This window comes from Macrobrachium nipponense, chromosome 3 (genome assembly GCF_015104395.2).
Source record: "Macrobrachium nipponense isolate FS-2020 chromosome 3, ASM1510439v2, whole genome shotgun sequence".
In the NCBI taxonomy this organism is placed as follows: Eukaryota; Metazoa; Arthropoda; class Malacostraca; order Decapoda; family Palaemonidae; genus Macrobrachium; species Macrobrachium nipponense.
This window is the reverse complement of record NC_087202.1, coordinates 126,037,339-126,064,461: the sequence shown is the minus strand read 5'-3', so window position 1 is coordinate 126,064,461 and position 27,123 is coordinate 126,037,339. Positions and strand designations below refer to the sequence as shown.

The 27,123-nt window shown below is 35.6% G+C and overlaps 1 protein-coding gene across 6 annotated transcripts in view; it reads right to left on the bottom strand.

Moving 5' to 3' along the window:
• The window catches only part of LOC135222048 (protein kinase C, brain isozyme-like), a 548,910-nt gene that overhangs the window by 28,405 nt on the left and 493,382 nt on the right, over positions 1-27,123 (bottom strand). For 3 of the 6 annotated variants that reach the window (XM_064260183.1, XM_064260185.1, XM_064260184.1), the window contains exon 14: positions 5,355-8,674. The exons of 2 other annotated variants lie outside the window; for them this stretch is intronic. In XM_064260183.1, the coding sequence (XP_064116253.1) occupies positions 8,495-8,674 (180 nt within the window). In that variant the 3' untranslated portion in view covers positions 5,355-8,494. Of the gene's footprint in view, positions 1-1,365; positions 4,863-5,354; positions 8,675-27,123 lie in introns of those variants that run through there. One more of the 6 variants, XM_064260188.1, reaches the window with a different exon arrangement.

Sequence of the window (27,123 nt, the reverse complement as noted above, 5' to 3'; positions counted from 1 at the left end):
CATACCTTCCTTAAGTGTATCAATAATTTCACTTGTCTAACTTCCACTTGATCCAAAGATGGAGGAATGGGTTTTATGAATGTTGACTTGGCCCACTCAAGAATAAGTGCTTGGGGAATGGAAAGTTGGAAGGCTTTGATGTCACTTCTAGTATGGAATCTCAGCTTAATAAAGAATCTTTCTCTGTCTCCCGTCTTCTTTTCCCCTAACGCCCAAAATGAAAAGGCCATGCATCACATTCAGGGCAGGGAAAATCATGAGTAAAGTCTTTCACCGTGCAAGAAATGCAGCAACGGATGCAGTGGTGTCAGTCTGCTCTACCTTTTATAGAGAAAAGGGCCAAGAGAGCAAAAAAAAAATAAAATAAGGCACAATTCCTGTAGGAACAAAGGAAGCACTATTAAACAGTAAATTAATTTAAAAAGCACCCAAGACACACACAAAGGCATATAAAAACAAAACCCTAAGGATTCCTAGCCAGTGCACATTAAGAGATAGAAGCGACACAAGTGAAATCTAAAGAGGCTGGAAGAACAATGGATAGGGTTGGTTGGCGAGAATTGGCCATCCTCTATCCCCCCATCTCCACCTGGGTACCCTCCTTGTTAAGCAGAACACAGCTGGTCCAGTGCATGCTCTGGAGGATACTCAATATGTGCAAGACAGAGTGTTTGAATCCTTGTAGGGACAACTAGAAGTCCAGGGCACAATAAAAATTTCAACCTTGCAATGGTAACTTAGAACCCTGTCAGAGGCAAGACCAGAAAAACTGGTGAGAATATGCTGAAAACAGCTAATTACAATGCCAAACTAAGAAAAGTAAAAGACAATTCTTGAGAGAAATAAAAAATTTGGCAGGAATACTGTAAGAGAAAACCTGGTGGTGGCCTGTCTAATTTCCATATGGTCTCAGTACATAGAGGAAGAGCAATGCAAGTTGAAATTTAATTATGACATTCTATAGTAATCCTCATTAGCACAGTGCCTACATTTATTTCTAAAGCAGATATATTGGTTATCAGCATTCGGTAAGAAAACCCCACTGCAGTATTACTTATGTAAAGTCTGTATTATTTCAAAAGAAAAATGGAAAGGAAACCTTTCTCAACAAAAGAATTTAGTAAATTGGTCTTCTGTGCTTATCTGAAATTTAACACACAATATTTTCAAACTTCTGTAACGCAAATCAACAGCACACAGTACTGTACAGGGAATTTAAAAGTAACACATAGAACTGTTCTCAATATCAGATAAGATTTAGTATCTAATGTAACCTAACCTAGTAAATATATCTCTACACCAGGCATTTTTTTACACAAATCCTTCTTTCAAGATCTATCAAGAGAGATGACTCAATGAAAAGAATTAAGATTCTTTATTTATTTATCATATAATAATCTGAAAGCTTGACACAACAGAGCTCATAAGGCTTTTAATCACAAAGGAAAAAAAGACAAAACTTGTATTTGTTAAAAATGAAGACATAAAATGTCATGTGTAAAGGTCAACCAGTAATATCACTGCTAGACATCGTAAGGATCTTCTTCATTTCTTGTATGTGGAATGTATTTTTGTCTAAAACTCCTTTGTGATCAACAGGTTGATGATGAGGCCCAAGAGGCAGACTCATGTAAAGAAATAAAATTCTGCACTTATTATACTGTAATGTATGTAATAACAAGTTTATAGGAAAGATGTGTGAGATGATTGGGGGCCATCATGAGAACATTGTACCTCACTACCTTCACCTAGGGTGATGAGATATGAAAAAGACTATAAAAACAACACAGAGGCCGCAATATAGTAGCGGTATCAACTCTACCAGCAATACTGAGGGATTAAGCAAGTACAATAATAAATGACTTGACATCCTCAAAATCCTTAATACAAAAGGAAGTTGACTATAATCCTAAGAAAGTTTCTCTTTCCACTAATAATACATCAATGTTACTGAAACTTCAAAGCATCTAAATTGACCACATTTCCTAAAAACTTCACACTGTCTACGAGATTATACTTATATGCTGTGAGAATAATGATATCCTCCACTTAACAAATCAACTATAAATATTGTCTTGAATATGGAGTTGTGTATAATAAAATGTAAAACTATAACAGAGTGGTATGAGGATTTTAATTTTCTAAAATTTCATTTGGGGGTTTGGTTGTTATCAGGATAATAACATTTGACAACCTTTCTTGTGTTTGGAAGACTCTCCCATTTACCTAAGTTATCAGTATGCTTTAATACGTACAGAGAGTGAGTTCATCACACTCGATTACGGTAAGAAGGTTGTCCAATTCTTTAAATGCTAAATTACCTATCTCTTTGAACAAAAGGATTTTCATCATAATTTAATGCCAGTAATCTAACCTAAATTATTTCAGAACAATTTCTTGGCAAACATTTGGAATGGCAACAGTGCATTGTGTTTTACTGGATTAAAAAGAATGAATTTTAAATTTAGGTAGTAGTATATGAATGTGTATACAATTCAAGTAACTTTTACTGGAACACACTATTACAGCAACTACATTCAATTTTCTCTATATGCATTAATAGTACTAAAAGGTGAAAATAGAAATAGAAATATTTCAATTTTACTTCACTATTTAAGAATGGACTATACATGTAATTGCTGTTAATTTACGTATTTTATTCCCCATTAATCAATGAACAATATTTCCATTAATTCAAATGACATCTGTTCATTTTAATTTTTCTTGTCCTCTGATGAATATTTTCTTTAATTAGCAGTAATGTCTATAGTATAATGGCACAGTATATGAAACTGCTATTCCTTTTTCACAAGTTTGTGGCTTCTCCAACACTATACGTACATACAAATATTTTTACTACACAGTGCTACAAATCATGACCATTAAAAGAATAAGTTCTTATTTGAAAACTGCCTAGACAGCAATAAAAACTAATTCATATCACATCAAAAAATTTCAATTTCCTTCTCATATTTTTGGGATTATTCTTCATGAACTTAAAAATGATCATGAAACGTGCTTTAGGTTATATTACTTTAAATTACCATCTTCAAAGTAGGGTATGTATTATAATTTCTTCCTCATAATAAAGAGTATAGGTCCCCTATCATCTATTTACAGGTTTACATTTTCAATTATGCTTGTCATGGTGTGCATTCAATCAAATTTCTTTGACATTCAGTACATCGTTGAGTTGCTCACTCTGTTAATTAAAGACGGAATATTAACAGAATTCAGCATCAACTGCTAATAATTTGTGAACTGGAACTAAAGCATGCTCTTCTACATGCAAGATCATCCAAGAAATCGTAGAAATTTAAGTTTAGTACAATTCAAGTCTGTATTATATGTTCTAATACAGTGGTTCTCAACCTTAGGGGGGCTGCCAGCAATTTCCAGGGGAGGTGCGAGTCCTAATGAAAAATTAAAAATTCTTTAGTCATATACATTACTTTCTTAACAAGAGTGATGAGCTAATACTTTGAAGTCTACAAAGAAACAATAAAGCATCGCCTTATGACATTACTTTCCTATGCGTAGTCTAATACTCTAGTTAGATTCGTTGGGCTTACCATGTTTTGTAATTATTTACCTCCCTCCCTATCCCTCAAAATTCCCTTTTTTTTATATTTTCCTTTGAGTTTGGGAGATGATTTTACTCATAGATGCCAGGGGTGTGTGGAGGGACGGACCAACTCTTAAGTGAGGGCGTGGTAATAAAATGATAAGAACCACTGTACTAATACATGTACAGTACTTGAAGTTTTATTATTACAGAATACAGATAAAAGCTGCTAAAGATCCATGCAATACCTAATCTCTTGAGCAGAAATAGTCTTCCAAGTGGAAAAAAATCTGGATAACCTGAGATTCTTGCAATAATGTTTCAATAATGTTTCAAACTAATTTTCACGATCAATATTTTTTGTAAATGTATGTTAATCCCCAAAAATTAACTATAATATTCTAATAAATTTATTATAATTGATACTGTAGTACATTCTTTTCACTTACGCATATCTATGCTTTTTAGATAAAACAGATGCCACACTCTAAACGTTGATGACAGATGTCTACTCCAGACTGACCTGTGCTGTACCATAGTGAAAGAGATGTAGCATTTGGCCTTATATTGTGCTGAATTATAGAAATTCACATTAGTTCCATTTATATGTATATATGTACTGTATATATGTACTGCATTGTACCCCCAAAACTTGTATACTACAATGATGAAAATATTTTACCAAATGTCCATAAATGACGGAGCAACACGGCCGAGCCCAGAAATGACAAGATTGACTGGCTATATTTAGTGACATGTAAATGTGAGAGACTACTAATGTATCTAAGAATAAAACCTTAAGTGAAATCACCTTGGACACCTATGATATGAAGACTTTTTTTCAGAATATGAATACAAAAGTTTATTTTTGTTAAAAATTAAGTTTCATATAGCATTTGATCCTGTACCCATGAATACTATATACTCATATTATTTATCTTGAAGTTTCTGGAAAGTCATTTAAATACAAGAAAAACTGATGTGTTAACAGAGCACCAACATTGCATTCATGGAACTAAAAGTTTAACAATGACGTTTAAATTTCACAAACCATGTACTATTTTCAGTTTATTCAATTCATCAAACAAGTTTACTGAATTTATTTATCATGTCAAGCATAACTTACTTTCCAACTAATAATGTAGAACAGATGCTACTACATATGAAATAAATTCATACACATATGCAAGTACGTATATAGTGCGCACTGTAGTGATGTTTCTGTAGCCACTCCAGAGTACACAGTAAAGAAAACGGTAGAGTTTTGGGCGTATCTAATTTGAAGATAGCTTCCACACTAGAATTAAAAGAATAACTTAGTTGCACCTAAGCATCAGAGGTTACCCCAAGTTCAACATTTATTATGGCATAAAAGAATGATCATTTTTCTTGGTAATGTTTTTTCAAATTGCTCAGAGTGTGAAAGTTTAGAAACCTCGACATTATGTTGTGGAAAAAGTTTGACCAATAAATGAGGTACTATTTGCCCTTTCCTGGCCATCTTACATTTCTTTTTTTTACATGACCCACATTTTCTTTTATTACTCTCTTCTGAAAAGTGCATAAATAAGAAAAACACCTTTCTATGCCTGAAAAGACTCAGATGAAGGTACTTTTAAAATTCTGACCCGCCACAGTCTAAAAAGGGCTCTTTGTACAATCAAACTCATGATGTTCACTGTCCCCTTTTGCATTGTTTCATCTGTAAAATTTTTGCATAAGGTATCTTCTGAATACTACTTTGAATACTATCAAGGTTAGGATGTTTGTTGTGCATGAAGATATCATAATTTTACCTTCTTTTATTGTCTTCAAATCAATTTCATTTTGCACAAAAGATCTTAAAACAAAATCTGAAGTTTTGTCCATTAAATACAGTGGTGAAATCTTTAACCTGCTGTATAAGCTCATGCGGGACATCAAAAACATTTGGATGACATCAAATATGTCTCAAGTACACATGATTTTAGTATGATAATACAACTATGTCAGTTCAAAATGGAATTCCTTACTTTACTAATTGCCAATAGGTCTGATTTCACAGCAGTACTGTACGTCATCGAACTCTAGAATACTTTAATCGGATATTTACTAAAAATCGGGCTCAAGACAGTCTCACAGACCAATGTCACTGCAAAATACTACATGAAAATATACTAGAGTTCAATGGTAAGATGCACAAAAGACATAATACTGCCGCCAGCTCATCAAACCATTTAGGAGCTACCAGCATATTCTATCTTCTGCTTTTGCTACTACTACTGTAGTACTGGTAAGAAAGACTTAAAACAATCATATGGACTGATGGCTAGCTACTACCTTCAAAATTGTACATCAACATCATATTGCAATTACAGTTGTACACTGCAGTAGTTTAGTATAGAGTTAAAACTACAGGTTGCTACAGTAATATAACAGTGCATACCTTAAACAGGATTACATTAATGTGTAAAATGTCAGACATTACTCTCTTAAAATCTATTTCAGTGCCTGAAGGCAATACATTTATTGAGACATTTGCAGGAAGAGTCAAGATGCTACCTAAATATAGTCTACACAAGATGTTAAAATCTTTGTAATAATCTTCAACAAAGAGTATCAACTAACAAGTGGAATGTTGCACTGCTGTAGTAGGTCATTCCCATTTGATCTCGGTAGAAACATTACAAAGCTCACAACAGGATGCCACCAGCATAATAAAACAATTGTATATGTATACAAAACCATATACAATGTACATGATATAATAAATGAATGGTTGTAACCATAAATATTGAGGGACTTAGTTTGGCAGGGGAATAGAGTGCTTTTTTTTCATATGTTGCATGTTTCAATGCTGTCTGTGTAAACATGTGTACTATTCGTGATTACAAACATACACTCATTACTTTATGTATATACTGTATATATATGAAGTCTATATAGTACAATAATAATCATGGAACCTTGAGAAAGGTTATGGAAAATGGGTTAAAGGGTTAAGCAATAAACATTTTAATTTCTAACAGCTATGTAACTGGGAACAATAATATATTGTCTTCCATTAACACTTGAATACCCACCTAAACAGTAGTAGTAGTAGTATTGATATAGTATTTTCTTCACTGAAAAGCTGATTGCTAATGAAACTTAAGGAAGGTGACTTACATTTCAAGTAGTACACTATTTTACAAATCTCCTATATCTATTTACAAAACATCACAAAGACTTTAGATGACTAAGTAAGTTTCCACAAAGCTGAGAGATTATCCATGACCAATCTGGCAAGCTAAAGGTACAAAATAGCACAAAATTTCATAATGTACTCATTAACAACTACATCTATGCACAGTAACGTAAAGTCTTCAGAGTTATTTTACTCTTACACAAAAGCCCAATCTATACAGAGAATTCCACTATACAGCAGTAAAGAAACCACAAAAAACATTTGCTAGCTTTTAAAATTATCCTATCATCTTCACCTAAATTTAAGGAATGATATTATAGGTAAATACTGAAAAGGTTATTTCTTACACCTATTGAAACGGAAGGCTTGCAGTCCATGGGACCAGGAAGTAAGGGTAAAAAATTATATCATAGACCATTCTACCCTCCCTTTCTCCCAGCAAAATCAAAGAAATGTTTCTTCAAAACTGAAATATCAAATACCAACCAAGTAAAAAACTAAGGAGCTAAATTCATGATAAGTTTTATATTTAACACTAATCTCACTGCAGCCCAGCTTCAAACTAGAAATCCAGGATTAAGAAAATTTTAAATGTTTGATTGCTAGTAGTACTAAAACAACTGTTGGGACTGTAACAAAATCAATTTTAACAAAAATACAAAGCAATTCAGTATTCTGACATAAACAATTAATTTTACACATACAATATATTGTGCTCTGAAATTTGGTATGTGCTTTGGCACCAGTAATATAAAGAAGTTGCTCTACAGCACTAACTAACTAACATGCCTTGATAACCTCCTTGGCACTATATGGCAAAAAAGAACTTTCAGTAATAAACTAAACTCCCAGCAAGAATTAAATTTCAGTTCTGTTATTCATTTTTTCTGTGATTAAATAATAATAAAATAATTTCTCAATGAACTCACTATGCTATGACAGGAAAAACAAAATCAACTAGATGAAAACATTTGGAAACTAGATCAAAAGGCTATGCAGTGTAGATGGTCAGCAGCCACCATCCACAAGCATGGTGAATTACAGGTAGAATGACATGGTGAATCAAAGGGCACAACTTCTTAAAGGCTGGGTAGTACTTGCACTTTGAAAGGAAAGGGAGGGATGAATTAACTGAATGATTATCATTCACGTCTCAAATGAATACACCTACGTAACAATACAGTATATGAAAATCTAAAGACCAGCTATACTTTCACAGCTGACAGTATGATAAAGACTGTTTGCAGACTTGCCCAATCAAAACTACACCATTATACGTATATGCTATCAAAAGAAAATGAATACTGCCACTATGAACCATATCTAATCTCATGTTTTCTACATAAAACTGGCGCAAGCAATTTACGAGAGAGCAACAGCTTTCTTCTTGAAGCGCTGTCTCATCACTCTTGAAAAGTATTTTTGCCAGTTGCAAATAATGTTATTATTCATGATGTGGTATACTGTACAGCACTGAAAATTACATAAAATACCTTCTGTGGCAACTACACACATATACACACTAAAAGTTTCAAAAATCGAAGTGGAAATATGCACTTACTTATCATATATATATATAGAGCACATAAAGTATGACTCAAGTATTACTTTTATCGCAAAAAAAGAAAGTGAGTGGCTTCTCTATCCTCTTTCTATAAAAGAGACCGAGTTCTTAATGTTACTAATGGGAGGTTAAAATCATATACGTAGAGGATATACCATGCTGCAAATAAATTTATCATAAATAACCTATACTCAATGTTTTAATCCTCATCTGAAAGGAGTGGTCCTGAAAGTACAGGTTCATAGAATGGATTGGTATAGGAGAATGAGTGGAAGGCATCCGGGTCCAGATGCTCCATAATCTTTTTATCTGTAGGGGAGAACTCCAGCCTTGCATTGCGGAATGTTGCGTCAAAGTTTTCACCAAGTCGTGGATTGCCCTGTGGAGAGACCAGGTCACCATTGATCACCCTGTGCCCTTTGTAACTTAATTTTTAGACACTAACTGGAATAATACAGTTATTGTGGCAACTTACATTATGAATATAGGTTCCAGAATTTTTTATTTTCAACGCCTAAACTAAATTTCACAAGCTCTGACAATAACTATAGCACGTACATATATCACTTTTTTGCTATCAAGCATGATACTGTATTGTTAATTTACGAATTAAGATCTGGTCAATGTTGTCGAATTCATAGCAGAATTACAACACTGAAACAAAAATATATTTTGACAATCAATCATACACAAATCATGGTTTCCTAAAGCAAGAAGATCAACCCAAAGAGAGCAAGGTTATCTAGCCCAAACAGCATCCTCCTGCCTCTTTCGTAAAAGAAAAATACCACTGATATGCAATAGTTTGGTTTTTAGGCCAAAATTTGGAAAATACGTACTACTAATTCCAACTCGGGTTGCTCTATTTTCCATTTATCAGCTTAAATGTTCAGAAGCAGCTAAGCTTTCTGGATGCACGAATTTCTAATCCTTACCCAGGAAAACTTTTGTGAGGCATTAGCTACCATACTAACACAACTGAAAGGAAAAAAATAATCCCAAGCAATAAAAAGGAATTGAATTATGAAACTGTCTAGTATGTATTATATGTTTTAGCAGCTTTCCTATAACCTGTAACTTTGTTGACACTAATACAGTGTAGAGTAACCTCTCATAGTAAGAGGGAACTTCTCTTGATATTGGGAAATGTTATTTACCACTCACAATACAGAAACTTCTTCAAGAAGAACATGGTAAAGACAGAGAAGTTCATTAAGAAATTGAGGTGTTATTTTCATGGGAAATACTGCTTTCTTTCATCTCTTGAGACAAGGGTCAAGAATAAACTGTGAAAACTGTTTTGCAAAGGTGACTAATGGTATAAGTTACCTTATGCAAGTGGGCATAGAATTCCCTTGACCATCTAGTTGAATCTTAGGATATTTACCAATTTGAAGAGGGGCCTTTTAATGATGCTAACTTTAATAACATACAAATATCCTCATGTAGGCTCCATTTTTTAAAAATGCATGAGTATTCTAACTTCTGAGAGCATAGCCTGACACTGAGAGAAAATGAATCGCTTAGTATCTGGCTGGGAGAAACAATCTGGAACTGGCAAAACCAAATTCTTCAACACTAGCTACCAGGAAAAACAGGGGTGATTTTTGTAGCTTAAAAACCAATGGCCAGCCAAAATGTTACTTACAGAAGTTCTTTGAGTACCCACTATGTCAGTTTACTATTCCAGCATTAAGTACAGTATTATATTAATAAAAATTCTGTTGTCCTGACAGCGTGGGATAACAGGTATTGCAGGAAGAAGCTTTACAGTTAGCTGGAGGAGCTCTTTTTCAGATCTTGTGCCAAGATCACGGAATCTCAAAAGTCATCATAATGGGAGAAAAAACATTTCTCCTTAGCATGTATACTTATACGTATTACTTACATAGAAGTTTATTTACACTTCCTAGCATGGAAGTACCTTAATGGAGAAGGGAGGCTACTGGAAGGGATGAAAGCCCAAGAATGAAAAAAAAATTGAACTAAAAGAAATTTAAAGTACATAGTGAGTTGAGGGTTTCCAGAGCCAAAATGGTTTGAAGCTCTCCATGGAGAAAACGGGAAAAGAGGTCATGTAAATTTAACAACTTCACCTGAAGTTCATCTTCTGACACGGAAAAAAGTATGACAGCAAAGAAATCTTCAACTAGCTGGTTTAACAAGTGCAGTGTAACAGCAGCTTTGTTCAAGTGATACAGCAAACATGCATTGTCAGCCTGCTCTTTCCTTTCACCTTTCCTATGAGTGCTTCTTATATTTATATGCCATGGAATCATTGTGGTACTGGATGAATATGCGACAATGTCACATCTAGGAAGCAACCTGATTATTTGATAAAAGTCATGGCATTATTCCACTAAACATGTTATGGATTCTAACTATTAGTGGAGGGGGATCTGGTACACATCCCCACCAATACAGGGGGACCACATACTAAAATCTGAGAACAAAACTCAACACTTATATAGAACATCATCATCCCCGTAGGGGGTTAGTGTCACCAGTGTACCTCACGTGGTGCACTGTAGGTATTATTTAAGGTTCTTTACAGCATCCCTAAGGCCCCTAACTGCAACTCCTTTCATTTCTTTAACTATACGTACCGACTATATTCATAGTCTCTTTTTTTTCTATCTTTTCACCCTATCTTAATTGTAGTTTCAACATTATTTTCAGTGCTTAATGAACTCATAGGTCCCAGCACTTGGACTTTGGCCTAAATTTTATATTCCAATTCCAGAACATCATCAGTGTCTGAAATCTATCCTTTCACTGACCAAATATCATTGTCTTTTATTGCATATCTTGTCACACAAGGAGCAGAGACTACATACTCAGGCACCCATCTTTCTCCATTTCATCTACCATTAACACCAGCATTTTTTTTTCCAGATAATATATGTTAAATACCTACCATATCTCCCTAGGCTATTAATTAATTGGTATATCACTCATTTAAATATAAATATTTAAGTTAATATCTATCATGATATATTTACCATGACATTGCTCCCTAGAGAGCCACATGATTTTATTTCCAAATTGACATTTCTTCCAACTGAAGAGTCATTGCTTGAATCTGCAGTCACAGTTATGAAGTTTTTCTAGTATTTGCTAGATATCTCAGCTACTAAACAGCATGTTCAAAATGCTATAGTATATGTAAATTAAAGAATCACAGCCACCAAAGTATAGAGGCAATGAACCCTTGGAAAATTGTAAATTATCTTGATTTGGGGTTTAGTCCTCTAAGGCATGCAGCTTCAAAAGAAGTGTACTGAAATTACTCTCAGGATTCTGCTAAAACAATTCTTTAAAATGTAGTACAGGTCTTTACTTTCATACATGTTTTGGAGGATTTCTTCTCACAGTTCCTATCTCAAACAGACGAAGGAAATAAACATTTTCTTCAATTTTTTTCTGTCCACAGACAAAAGTGAGAAGAGACCAAGGTTTTTCACTCATCATTAATCGGATATTTGATAATTATTTTCTGTAACTTAGAATAGTATACAAAACTATGAATCTTAGTGAGAAGAGACCCATACATTAACTTTCACAAACAATTCATTCAGGTCACTGAAAAGTTATCTTTTGCGAAAGGTGACTCTGACCGAATACGTAATTTAGTTTTTGTTCAAAATTACGATGAACAACGCATCTTTTCAACTTTACATGAGCATGTGGGTATTCCAGCAATATCATCTATAGTCCAGTAAGAGCAATATTCAGGAATTTAAACTACTTATACAGTAGAAACTGAATTTTTTCATATCATATCTGCACTGAGGGTTTAAAATTCATTGTAGTTTAATTCAAAACATGTTGACAAATACACTCAGAATCACAGCATACTTCAATTGAGGTCCCATGTACTGTACAGTATTCTGAAAGGATAATTAATGCTTTACTATAATATAAACCTTTTAGTACGTATTTGCATTTTCACTTTTGCATTTACCAGTCGTATGTATCACTATACATTTTGCTGTTCGCTGTACACATACAAGTTTGCTTTGTAAATTGTTTTATTAATTAAGCAACAATGGGAGAGAGAGAGAAAAAAAGCATGATACTACAAATTGTGGTACTACACTGAATATGTATTCACTTGGACCACAAAGTATTTTAGAAATCTAGATACATCTATTTTCTTACTAACTTTTTGATGTGACCACTTCAATTTTGGGGGTTTTGAATAATGCTTTCACACTGTACTTGCACTGAATTTTGTCATATACTCCCACATTACTCTCAAATTAATTTTGCTACATGATTAGAATATGTACCAATGATTTATTTGTTAGTACTTCTGAAGATCTCATGCAGTTGACTGTTTTGCTCTGGGCAATTACTGCCCTTCAGATTTAAGAATACTTACATGTATGTACATAAATGAAAGGTTTCTGTGGCCAGGAAGTTCCTGCCAATGTTTTACTCTGTATCTTGAAAAATAAGCACTACGGAAACCAGACTTCCCATTTATGCAGGGAGTACTTAAAGGGGTTTTCAATAAAAATTTCTCTTTGGCAGAGCTAATGTTTTAATGTAGAGAGTTTTTCCTGTTCAATTTCTGAACTGACTTAACAGAACACCAATAAAATATTGAACTGGGAAGCTGTAACAACACTCATAAAGGAAAATTATAAGCTCCACTCTCTCAACTCTCACTTGATTGTCAAGGCTGCCTTGTTATAAAAATTCAGCCTGAACTATCATTTATTATCTGAGGATGGAGACACAAGAACTCTGACCAGCTGCAAAGATGGATAGGTAAGCACAATTACTCCAATGCCTCCATTCCAAATCAAGATAATATTCATGTAATTCTCCAAGTGAGCATCAATGTCTCTACTTTTCTTTTTTAAGCATGGGATCCCGTCTAAAGATCTTCCGTCTCTGACCTGGAAACCTAAAGGATATCTCGTTTAAACTCATCCTAGTTTCAAAGTACACAATAACAATAAAACCCTATCAATGAGCATGTGACTACTGTCCTTCAACTAGCAAATGCAGTAATGAAAAAGTGAGAGAAGTGGAACAAAGCCACAAAGGAATGGTTGGTGAACGCACAACCTTTTAAGAGAGGATATTCTAGTAACAGGAAAAAACATGTAGAGGGAGAACTCGCAAGTAGCAGTAGAGGATAGACAGTCTTTGAACTGAACCATCCAGGGATTTCTGATCTACTTGTTTGACGAAGTGACCTGGTGGATTAAGACTAAAGTACAAAGGAAGAGATGTGGCACAGAAAAACAACAAATACATACGTACATCTACAATGAAAATAGGAAGAGAATGACTATAGAAGTACAGTCAACCCCAACTATTTGTGGACTCACGATTCCTGGACTTGCATATTTGCAGTATTTTTCACCGAAATATTCACAAATTGCTGTATTTTCATATAATTTTTGTGTGAAAAAATGCACTTTTTGTGATAAAATTAATAAAATACTCAGGAATAAACATTTCCAGAGATTTTGTTTTTAACTATCAAAATAGGCATTTCTAAGCATTCTTTTAGTGGTTTTAAGTATTTGTAGATTTTAGCTATTTGTGGAGGGTGTGGTAGGCTACACATCCTCCACGGATACAAGGGGTCTACTGCACACCGACATTTTGTCGTTTAAAGGTAATTTATAATCAACTACCATTCTTATCTTTGACTGGCTAACAGCTTCTAGAAATAAAATTATCTTTGACTGGCTAACAGCTTCTAGAAATAAACTTTTCATGATTGCCCTGATTTGAAATATCTGAACAAACTTTTCTTCAATTGTTTATAGTATTATTAAGTACACTCCATACCTTTTGGTGTAATCAAAATTTTTCTTTACGAGCTCTCCAATGCTTGTAAAAGAAGCTCGAGAAGAACTTGATTAAAAATAAAAAATAGTCTGTACTTACTGGATGCGGTACTACCACTTGATTCTTCTTTCAAGAATGTTTACAATTTTACTGCAGTTTTTGGATGAGTTGGATATCATTTTGCAGCGCAAAAAACTAATTACGTATCACACTTTTATGTCTTGAAACGCTATGACATACTATTTGAAATACTTTTCCTCACAATTTGCTATTGAATAGTAAGATCTATATTCTATACCTGTATTCTAGATATGGCAGACCCTTGCTATCTTTTTAAAATGAGACTGCAAATGAATGGAAAATCTTCAAGATAGGGTCTACTCTCACTTCATACTTACTGATAACCAACTATATAACCATGTTACTGCAAATCACACAAAGTGTTCTCTTATCATACTTTTCTTATAATATTCATCAGCTTCACTCTGTTTATGATATAGGAATGACATCTGGCCTTAACTATACAATAAAAGGAACAAAAAATTCTGGAACCCAGTTTCATATACACAAAACTTAGCAAATACAATACATAATACTTAATATTCAATATCCCAGTTAACGTCTTAAAAGAACCTTGGAGGAAGGTTTCTGAAGAGCTAGAAAGCTAAAGTACTTTGAAAGAAAGGTGCACAAGATACTGACAGAGTAGTGATGATGGGAAAAAGAAAAGTTCAGAGGTGAAGGAATGAAAATTGGTGGCATATAAAAAAAGAAAATCAATGATTATACATACATAAATATACTTACTCTATTTGCAAAAGAATAACTTGCAACTATATGAATTAGTAATGGACAGACAACAGTACTCTTCACAAATATACTCAGTACATATGCCCTAAATATCCATGATGTACACTTTGACTTGGGGGATCTGAAAACTCATCATAGAGCAATATTTGAACTATTTGCTTCTCACTTCATGTACAGATTAACTAAAACAAAGATGTAAGATAACTGTTAGAAGTTAAAAGATCAAGAGACCTACAAAAACACTTGAAGATAGAGGAGGACATATCCAGAGATGCCTTGCACTCCAACCTAAGGACATAGAACTACCCACAATACCAAGATATACATTGTGTCATAATCATGAATATTGTAATCGGCTAAATGCAATGTCTGTAAAGAAATTCTAACATTAAAAAATCTTGAGCATTCAATGAAAATCATTAGGAAGTGGTACTTAGATGTCTGCGAAAGTACACCTCTTTGAACAGTGTAATGTTGCAGAATCACATCCAAGTCAAGGGTGATGCTGCACCAATACAGTAAAATGCAATTTGATCATCTCTATGCAAAGACATTCAAAGGTATATTCAAAAGGGGGGGGGGGGGGCGCAAGGGGAGAATGATAAAACTGAGTATACTACATACAGCACAATAAACACATGAATCACAAGACACTTTTGGGAAACAGCTGGAACAACAGGGGAAAGGTTACAACAGGGAAGAAAACTGAGCCAAATTAGAACAACTGTTCATATATTACTGTATTAGCACCTTACAATATTAGTCAAGATCATATACAAATCAGTACGGCAGTAATAGTATCATATTATTACTATAGATTTTAGTATTTGTGCCTAGACATTAGCAGTTGTTAATAACTCTACTACCAATAGTTCATTAGTAACTACGTAATAGTGTTGCTGAAGGTTAGTCGAGACAGAAATTTGAAGACCACCCGAGAGATGTTTGCTTGCAGCGTTGTTAGACATCTGGCTACTCTTATATAATACACCTTACAAATCTACGCATAGTGTCAGCAATGGACTTCCACAAGCCACACAACAAATGAGAACAGTTTCCAGCAACACCTAAGGGTCACAGTTACTGCATCTGTATGTCAGTCAAAGAAGCAAGAAAAACTAAAAATTATACCAAATCAAAGAAAAACATATCAATATTGAAACAGAAAACTGCCCTTTATTCACTGGAAAATAAGTTGGTATGAGATGAAAAAGTGCTTTACGTTCTTGAAGTTTCTAAATCATCACTTTCTTCTCTAATGATTTATATTTCACAAAATAGAAAGAACACTAATTCACAAGGTACATATTACTTAAACTTTAATATTAAGAGAGAGAGAGAGAGAGAGAGAGAGAGAGAGAGAGAGAGAGTTATGACCTTTCAAATTCACAAATTCTACTTTTGTCTGCTCATGCTAAGCATGGCAGTTGGAAGCATACAATGTTGTTATGAGTTACCTCAGTGTTTAACATTTCAGCATTTTGCCTAATAAAAAAAATAGACATGGCCACTACATTTTCTTGATCCTTAAACAGAGGCAACAGATTCGTTTGGGAAACTTTGTTTCCCTCTTTCATTATGTAAAGAATAAACCCAAGTAGAAATCACCTGATAATTATTTTGGGTCAAATCAGTAACCAGTGATTTACTTAATTTAAAATATATATTATGAAAACAATGTCATAATCTTCCCCCAGACCTGAAAATTGTATCTTTTCTTGGATGTTTCCTAGATAGTCACCCCTTGCCAAAGGTTGGGGTTCGTTATCTAGGACTAATATTTCTTGGGTATCATTAACGTTATGATATGTACAGTCTCGCTCATGTTTTTACAGTCATCCCTAACGGGCTTGTACTAAATACTAAACACACCACAAAGGTGGATACATGCCACATTAAAACCCTTGGGGGCACAGTATTCTTGATAAAAAATTCATGGCACACAAGTCTGGCTGCTTCTTGTTCAGTTCCTCTACTACTTTCATGTATATGTACTACTATAAGTACAGAGGGAAAGATGTTATTTTTTGATTGAAATTATAATTTCCCATTAAGGCATCTGCTTCACAAAATGGCAAGGAGTTCATGACTGTTTCATTCATTTGGCTGCTTGCTAGACAGCTTCTTCCCACTTTCTATGTGCTTCTATATGCACCCACACGCAAGCAGCAGCCTCTCCCCTCCTCCAAGAATGTCTATCTTGATGAATACTACAGGCAACATACACAATGAATGTGTTTACAATGAAAATCCCATGTAGTAAGCAGACCCTCAAGACATATGCCCCCTACTATATACGTACTACTGATCAAGTGATGGACAAACAATATGCTTAAATGATGCGGTATGATGTGTTTTTGTGTTCAAAAACATTTGCAAGCTATCTACAACAATTTATCATTTGGGATCTGATATCCTTTCCATGAGAATATATTGGGAAGTGCTGAATACACGTATGTATGCTTAAAGGGCACTGTACTTAACATTCTGACTTATTCAATCCATCAGTTTCTTCCATTCTACCTATACGTAGCGGATTTGCAAAGATTTGGCTATAAAGCCAAATACTGGGAACTTTCAGCCATTCAGCACTTTAAAATAGTGTAAAAGAGGGAACTGGGGTGGTTGGACAATGAGATGGAAGAAAAGGGAGTAGGAACAGAGGTAAAGTAAAAGGCTAAAAAAAAAAAAAGTATGTGCAGCTAGGCGATGAAAGGACACTTCAAAGAACCATCAGCACAGGGGAATACTGCGGTGTATAGCACTGTAAATAAAATACACTAGACCTCAACTATACACCTGCATTTTCACTAATGAATGGATGTCTTGATTGCTAACCACATTTCTAAATTTTACATTTTCCTCACAATACTACTTACAATATGGTTCAAATGTCATAACTAACCTCGTTAAGCATTCCACCATAATTCTTCAATCTTTTAAACACCATATTTCAAGTAATGTTTCTCTGTTTGATCCTTGACAGCTGACTTTCATATTAAACTGTTGAACAAAAGATTGAGTTCCAGAAGATTTTTTCCCCAGATGCTAAGAGTACTGATCCATGGCACCATTATAGTATTCAATTCCCCAAAGGGGGTAGCACCATCAGTGCACCTTATGCACTGCATTGCAGGCATTATTTAAGGATCTATGCAGCCTCTCTTGGCCCCTAGCTGCAATCCTCTTCATTCCTTTTACTGTGCCTCCATTCATCATCTCCTTCCATCTAACTTTCCACCGTCTCCTAATGAATGATTCAGTGCAACTGGGAGGTTTTCCTCCTGTTACATCTTTCAAACCTTTTTACTGTCAATTTCTGTTTCAGTGCTGAATGACCTCTATGTCCCAGTTTTTTTACCTTTGGCTTTAATTCTATAGTATTCTACACCACCATTATTCAGTTAACTCATGGTGTATACTTTATAAAAACTTTTCATAAATATGACCATCTGTTGTAATCAGTTTCCCCAAACTATACCATCCACCAAACAACACTAAATGCGCAGTTAATTCCAGAAATTAGGTCTTTCCTTTTCTATAGTTCAATACCAGTTTCCAAGAAGTGTTGCTTCAGGTGTGAACAAAATGCAATGGTCTTCCTAATCATGAAGCTGAATCACTGCAATTTCAGAAGTTCAAACTTAGTCCTAATGGTCTTTCTTGAGCAGGCTAACAAGTCTCACTTCATTGTCCATTGATTGTCTCTCCTCAATTTTTTCTACGTAATTAATCTTGTGGCTGTTGCATACCTCTTACATTTATTTACTACGAGTGTCCTCTTCCCTACTTGGGCCCTTCAACTTATACTGCTTTTCCAACTAGGGTCACAGCTTGGCTAACAGTTATAATAGCAATAGTGTGAGATGGGACAGACATTAATGGAGGAAATGAACCTGATTGCAGGCACAACTACTCGGTAACTTTTCAATAATTTCACTCCACAGGGCATTTTCTCATAGGAGTTCACCACTGTCCAAAATGTATGATTTTCAAAGCGGGAAAATCATAATCTGTTAACACTGAAGCATTGCTCTCTTTCCAGTCAGAAAATAAACCTAATCATTTCTAAACTCAAATAATATCAGCCAGCATTTGAAGCTATAACTGGAAACCCATAAAGAAACTATCTCACCATTTACAAGAATTGTTAATTCACATTCAAAAACGTACTCCACTTCCAACACAACAAACTCACTCTCTCTCTCTCTCTCTCTCTCTCTCTCTCTCTCTCTCTCTCTCTCTCTCTCTCTCTCTCTCTCTCTCTCTCTCTCTCTCTCTCTCTCTCTCTCTCTCTCTCTCTCTCTCATTAACAGGCATAAATGCACAAACTATGTAAAACTTCCTGGGTCTGATACAATTTTCCTTGTATGTATACTGCTATTTAAAAAAATGATAATACATGACAGCTATTATATGAGTGACTAGCTACTACTTGGAATAAGGTTTGGATATGTGAATGTGTAATACCTGTCTTAGGAGTGGAATGACTGTTTAATTGATTTTTAGATTACTGTAATACTGAGAAGGCTATTTTTCTGTCTGTGGGCACTTTTTCTGTCTTAAAAATTACCGAAGCTAGAGCGCTGCAAGTATCTATGTTAATCATCCACCCTCCAGTCATCAAACATTGCAAATTGCAGCCCTCTAGCCTTAACAGTTGTTATTTTATTTAAGGTTAAAGTTAGCCATGATCACACATCTGGCACCTACAACACAGGCCACTTCCAGGCCATGGCTGAGAGTTTCATACAGCATTATATGATGTATAGAAAACTATTGCACCGAAGAAACTTCGGGACATTTTTTTACTTATTTTCTGTAGAGATACTTACAACTCAAAGACTGAATAACATGATAAGCTTTTTTGTGCAAAGTTGAAAGACTTGTGATGGCATATTGCATTGTTCTGTAAAGGCAGTGAAAGATAAACACGTAAAACCTCTTGTGCCTGACAACAAACATTTTGTCGAGTGGTAACTGAGACACAAGAATCACAGGACGCTGTCATTTCTTAAGTGTGTTACACTTTCAGTCGCTGTGACAAAGCGAGAACATATGAAAGTACATAAACACACATGTTAAAGGCATTGCCATCTCCTTTCAACTCTGTAAGACAAAGATTTTCCTGTTATTCAGTCACTGAGTTTTCAGCACCTACACAAAAAAGAAATAACTGAAACAAACAATTATGCCACTCCTAATACATTATTACAGATGTTTCTCGAAGACGCAGTCTAAGCGAACGTTTCAGTAAAATGTAAAGCAAATATGTACGTAATCATTTTAATACAGATTTGATGCATCACGCCCAAATAGTATAAACTACTCTCTCAAGGCTTCTTTGTAAGACAAAACTTAAAAATAAAACAACAGCGTGATGAGCACCATAAACAGTACTTCAAAAGTATGTAGTACTACAGGATTTAAAAACTAAACACCACGAGAAAGGTAGTGGATGGATGTAACAGGGGGTTGCAAAACTAATTTACACAGCCTTAAAACAATGGTATACTTGCATAAAAAACATTTAAGGGGTCCATTAAACACAAAACATTGACTCAAAATATTCCGGAAAATTTCAATATAGGCGCACATGTACCAGTGAGTTGAAAGATTATATTCATGCAATTTGAATACATGTATATATATACAGTGGAACCTCTACATACAAAAGTCCCTATGTACAAAAATCCAGGTTACGAAAGGAAAGACGATGATTTTTTTTGCTTCTGTGTACGAAAATAATTCAGGTTGCATAAGGGTGTATATACTGTAAACCAAAATTAGCCCCAGCCCCCGAGAACAATTTTAAAACTTGCGCGCCACCAACTCAGTAGACTCGTTACCATCCTCCCACTCTCACATTGGTTCCTGATGCTAGTCACCGCCATAAGATCCTGCCCTCCTACTGGTCAGCATCTGTCCCATCATGCCTCTACGTAAAGGCGTCCTTCGACCATTTCATCGCATCAGCGTTATGACACACACGTGGAATTCATTCATTCACATAGATTTTGTTTGTTAACGTAAATTCATGTTAGTGATTTCGCTGTCTTTGTAGTAAGTTAGTGTAACGTGTTGTGTGTGAATTTAATTACTTATGTTATTAGCCATGGGTCCCAAGAATGTTGCTGAAGTTTACGGAAAGAATAGGATGCTTTCTATGGAGACTAAAATGGAGATAATTAAAAAGTATGAAGCTGGCATGTGGTTGAGTGTGATCGCTAAGGAATGCCGTATCCGCCCGAGATTTTGAGGGATTCAATGTGGGCGAAGCTGACGCAGATTCAAAAACAGTTGACGATCCTGAAACTGTTTTGCAACCAGATCTTGACGAGATCGTTGCACTTGGCAAGTCCATGGGGCTGGTCGTCGACGAGGACGACATGAATGGCCTTCTCGAGAAGCACCAAGAGGACCTTACGATGGATTTCCTGCAGGAGTTGGAGGCCATGCAACATAACGTAGTTCAAGAAGTTCTCTAGCAGCGGCGAGGAGGAGGACCCTATGACAATGGCAGAAATTAAGGATGCTCTAACTGCTTTTCATAAAGTGCAATCATTTCTAGAAAAGAGACACCCCGAAAAGGCTTACACAGATCGTATGCTTGCGCTGTTCGATGACGTTTGCAGGAGTCATTTGAGGAACAGGAAGAAGTAATCATCCTTGGATAGTTATTTTTTTTAAGAGGCCTTTAGTAGTAAGCAAACAGGAAGGTCGAAGCGATATGAAAAAACAGAAAATTGGAAGTGGGAAGAATTTGAAATTTCTTAAAAAATGTGAGGTAAAAAAGTATAAAAAAAAAGAAAAAAAGAAAGAAAAATTTTAATTTTAAGTTTTTCGTAAAGTTGTGTTAATTTTTCTGCCATTTGTTAACGTGCTTCGTATAGTTTAATGTTAATGTTTTCTGCCATTTTTTAATGTCTTGTAAAATTAATTGTTCATGTTTTCTGTCATTTGTCCTCCTCATCTGTCACCACTTTCAGACATTGCCTCACTCGAAAAGCAAGGTTTCACATTTTACTACATATGTACTAGTACACTTTATTTACAGGTCAGTCACAGTTACGTTATGTATTGAATGGTCCAAATTATTGTATTTCATTGTTTATTGGTCAATTCAGCTTTATTATAAAATTTACTGCTGTGTTTTTTTTGAAGGGCTTAGAAAGAATTGGGCATTTTACATGTAAAAGCGTAGTTCTAGACACGAAAAAATCAGGTTACGAAGCCGCTTCGGAACGGATTAATTTCGTTATCCTGAGGCACTATTGTTATATATATAGATATATATATATATGTGTAATATATATATATAGATTATATATATATATATATTATATATATATGAATATATATATATATATATGAGAATTTTGATATATATATATATATATATATATATATATATATAGATATATTATATATATATTATATAATATATATATATATATATATATATATGATGAGAATTTTTTATCACATCACCGTGATTCACATACATGCACTAACCTACAAATGCCCTTTAACTTCCAATTCGCTCTAACTCGCAATTAATATATCTTCATATATGTTACTGAAGGGGAATTTTTAGTTGATAATTACTTCATCCCCTCATGGATTTGAACCAGCGCACAGAGGAGAAATCAGGACTTCAGTGATGTTACCGACTCGGCCATATTAATTCTGAGGTAGAGCGAATTGGATATTAAGGATATTTGTAGCTTAATGCATGTGTATATGAATCACAGTAATGGTAATAAAAAAAAAAATTCATAATGTGGCCATGTGCAGCAAACGTACGACTGTTAACATGGCAGAGGTGGGTTGATATCGATTCTAATTACAAATACCTGAGTTCGACAGTGATTTGTAAGGTTGGAATTGGTATAAACTTATACCTCACTCAGTAACGTCACTGAAGTCCTGATTCCTCCTCTGTGCACTGGTTTGAATCCAGTTCGGGTAACATACATGAAAATGGCGGTAGAGCGAATTGGATATTAAATTACATTTGTAGCTAATGCATATAATATATAGCTAGTACATAATATATATATATATATATATATATATATCATATATATATATATTATATATATATATATATATATACAGTGGTACCTCGAGATACGAAAGGCTCAACTTACGAAAAACTCGAGATACGCAAGCTAATAACGTAAAAATTTTACTGCTTCTACACTACGCAAAAATTGCTCAAGATAACGAAAGGTTTGTTGCTGTAAAGTTCGAGATTCGCATGGACCACCGATAACAATTTTGAAACTCGCGCGCCGCCAACTGAGTAGACTCGCCACCATCCTCCTGTTCTCTCATTGGTTCCTGATGCTAGTCACTGCCATGAGATCCTTCTCTCCTATTGGTCAGCATCCTTCCCATCATGCATCTATTACGTAGCGGCGTGCTTCTTCGGCCACTGCACAGCATCATCTGTATCGTACGCACACGGTATTCGTTCGTTCTAACTATTTCGTTTATTAACGTAAATTCGTTAATGATTTCGTTGTAGTATACTTTATCGTGTTGTGTGAGAACTTTACTCCATACTTATACGTACTACATAATTACGTACAGTATATACGTTAGTCATGGGTCCCAAGAAACTTGAAATTTACGGAAAGAAGAGGATGCTCTCTTTGGAAACGTAGATGGAGATTATCAAGAAGTATGAAGCTGGTATGTGATTGAGTGTGATCGCCAAGGAATATGGCCGAAATCCTTAAGCAGAAGGATGCCATCAAAGCAGCTACACCTTCCAAGGGCGTCACTATTTTGTCTAGCAAGAGGACCCACGTGCACGACGAGAGGAAAGGCTTCTTGTCTGGATAAAAGACAAAGAAATCGCTGGCGATACAATAATGGAGATGGCAATCTCCCACAAGGCCAGCGCTATTTTCGACGATTTGATTGCCCAGGCCGAAGACGACGGAGGAGAAGGGACATCAACGCCAACCCCAGACTTCAAGGCTTCGCATGGGTGGTTCGAGAAATTCCGTAAACGGACTGGCATCCATTCGGTGGTGCGGCATGGGGAGGCTGCCAGCTCGGACACGAAAGCGGCCGAAGCCTTTAAAAAGACGTTCGACGAGATGATGACCAAGGAAGGCTACAGTTCTCAGCAAGTCTTCAGCTGTAATGAGACTGGCCTTTTTTGGAAAAAAATGCCTCGTCGGACGTACATCATGGAGGAAGAGAAGAAGCTACCCGGGCATAAGCCTATGAAAGACAGGCTTATGCTTGCACTTTGTTCGAATGCCAGTGGGGATTGCAAGGTGAAGCCCCTACTGGTCTATCATTCCAAGACTCTTCGAGCCTTCAAGGCCCACAAAGTGCTTAAGGAGAAGCTTCCAGTGACGTGGAGGGCTAATGCGAAAGCCTGGGTAACGAGGCTTTTGTTCACGGAGTGGGTAAATCTGTGTTTTGGCCAGACAGTGAAGAAATTCTTGGAAGAGAAGCGCCTCCCTCTGAAATGCCTGCTGGTGTTGGACAAAGCTCTGCTCACCCTCCTGGCCTCGAGGAAGATATCCTAGCGAGTATTCCTTCATCAAGGTTCTTTATCTTCCGCCTAACAACACCCCTCTCCTCCAGCCCATGGACCAGCAAGTGATATCGAACTTTAGAAGCTGTATACGAAACATCTTTTCAAGAGATGTTTCGACATCACCGATACCACAAACCTCACCTTGAGTGAATTTTGGAAGGAGCATTTCAATGTTGTGATATGCATCCGACTCATTGGCCAAGCGAATTTTCAAGGTGTGATAAACAAAACAAATACCACGTAGTTCACATCCAGGGGGGGGGGGAGAGGGCGATGTTGGTCATCAATATCAACATAACTTTTGTATCAAAATAATCAGTTTAATCATTTATCAGCTCATTGTGAGGCAATTGATTTTCCTATGAAACACACGGACCGAATCCAAAAAATCTGTGCAGGTTCCCGTAGATTTGCAACAAATTCATGCAATTATTAGTCAAGACGAGTTGCGACCAACCTTACATGCAGTAAATTTGGACCATAAGTCATTCACTTTGTTCTTTGATTCTGGATAGTCCACGTAATATCATGGATTTTAAGGACTCATCATTACTCTTTTCAAATTTCCCTATAGAGAAGTCCGGAATAAGAATCTCAGGCATAGGGAATAATGAATTAAATGTGGTAGGAATAACTCATGTACAGTACAAGGTCGGTAAGCGCACGTTTGCCGATACCTTTATCGTTGTACAAAACATTAATATGTATCCCGCAGTAATTATCGGATACCCGTCTATGGGCAACTCAAAATTATTATCTTAGCATCTGCAAAACACGGCGTGTATATCAAAGGGAAATTCTATAAGTCTTCTAATACCCTAAAATCAGTTTTAAATAATAAAGAGGCAGACAGAGTTGTCACTTACATTAAAGAACCAATCACCTGTCTCATGAACCAAGAAATAATACATGCAACCCAACAGAACTCTAGCTCGCCTGTAATATCAGCTTGCACGCAAACTCTCGAGTCTAACGTAACTTCGAACATATTAGTGCGTGTAAAGAGAACCTTGCCAGGATCTGAAACGTTAATCCTTTCCGAAACTCTGAAAACACACGGATTATCCGTCACACAACCATTTATACAGTCGGCTCACAACAACAATGTCACATCGAAGTCTGTAATCATTTGAATACACTTTAGTAATCCACAAAATCAACATATCTTGGATGCAGAAGTTTATAAACATCGCATTCTTACCGTAGCTGAGATAAATCACGCTCAATCAGTTGCGATGGAATCCCTTTTGCAATCTATAAAGAACAAAATCAATAAGGACATTCAAGAAGAAGAAATTCAGCAGAAATTTTTGAATCTTTTAAACTAAATATCATGATGTTTTTTCCACTACGGATGGAACCTTAGGAAAAACGGATGTCATCGAGCATCAAATAAGGCTCAAGGACAAACAGGAAAGTAATCTATGTACCTTCGTAACCGACTTCCTATGAAATTCAGAATGAGATAAACAGAGGAAGTAGGTAAAATGCTAAAAAAGGAAGGAGTCATTAGGAAATCAAACAGCCCTTATAATTTTCCGTTAATAGTAGTACCAAAAAAAAGAAAAAAAAGATCGAACTTGGCGGATATGCGTCGATTTTCGTCGTTTAAATGAAGAAAACAATCCCTGACAGATTCCCAGTACCATGTTACTGATGATATCCTATCTCTACTAGGTCAGAACAAATATTTCACCAGCTTAGACCTACTAAAGGGATTTTCATCAGATTCCGTTGGAACAAAGGAGAGTATCCCATACACTGCCTTCAGCACAGCCAGGGGACCATTATGAATTTTTGCGTATTGCCTTTTGGTTTACGTTGTGCTCCCATAACTTTTACTCGCATGATAAACATTGTGTTTGGAGACTTGTTAGGAGATATCCTACATGCCTACATGGACGACCTAGTAATCTTTTCCAACACATTAGAAGAACATTTACGTAAATTATAGTTAGTGCTACAAAGACTAAGGCAGCATAATTTAAGGGTAAAGATAAGTAAGTGTGAATTTTTTTAAACAGAACTAGTCTATTTAGGTTTCACGGTTTCTAGTGAAGGTCTTAAAAGTAATCCATGATAAGGTATCGGCTATCCGTACTTTCCGATACCTACTAACGTCAAGGGAATACAGCAATTGTTTTTAGGATGTAGCGGATACATAGGAGGTTTATTAGAAAAAACTACTCCATAATAGCCGCTCCCCTAACCGATCTTATAAAAAAAGGGCGTAGATTTCATATGGTCTGAAATCATCACAGGCCGTTCGATAAATTGAAGGATGAACTGTGGTAGTTCTCCTATCTTGAAATTTCCTGACTTCGGTAAGGAATTCTTCATAGCAACAGACGCCTCAGACCTAGGAGTAGGTGGGGTATTGCTTCAACAATATGATAAACAGTTTTTCCCTATAGCTTTTTATTCACGTAAACTGAGACCTTCCGAAAGTAAATATGCAGTAATAGACAAGGAAGGGCTCGCTATTGTTAATTCAATTGTTGGCATTTTAAATTCAATAATATACGGTTATCCCGTCAAGGTCTCACTGATCAGAAGCCGCTAACCGACTTCTTTAAAGGCTTTAGTCACAGCCCGAAGCGGAACTCGGTGGCACATGATCATCCAGGACTTTGCGCGAG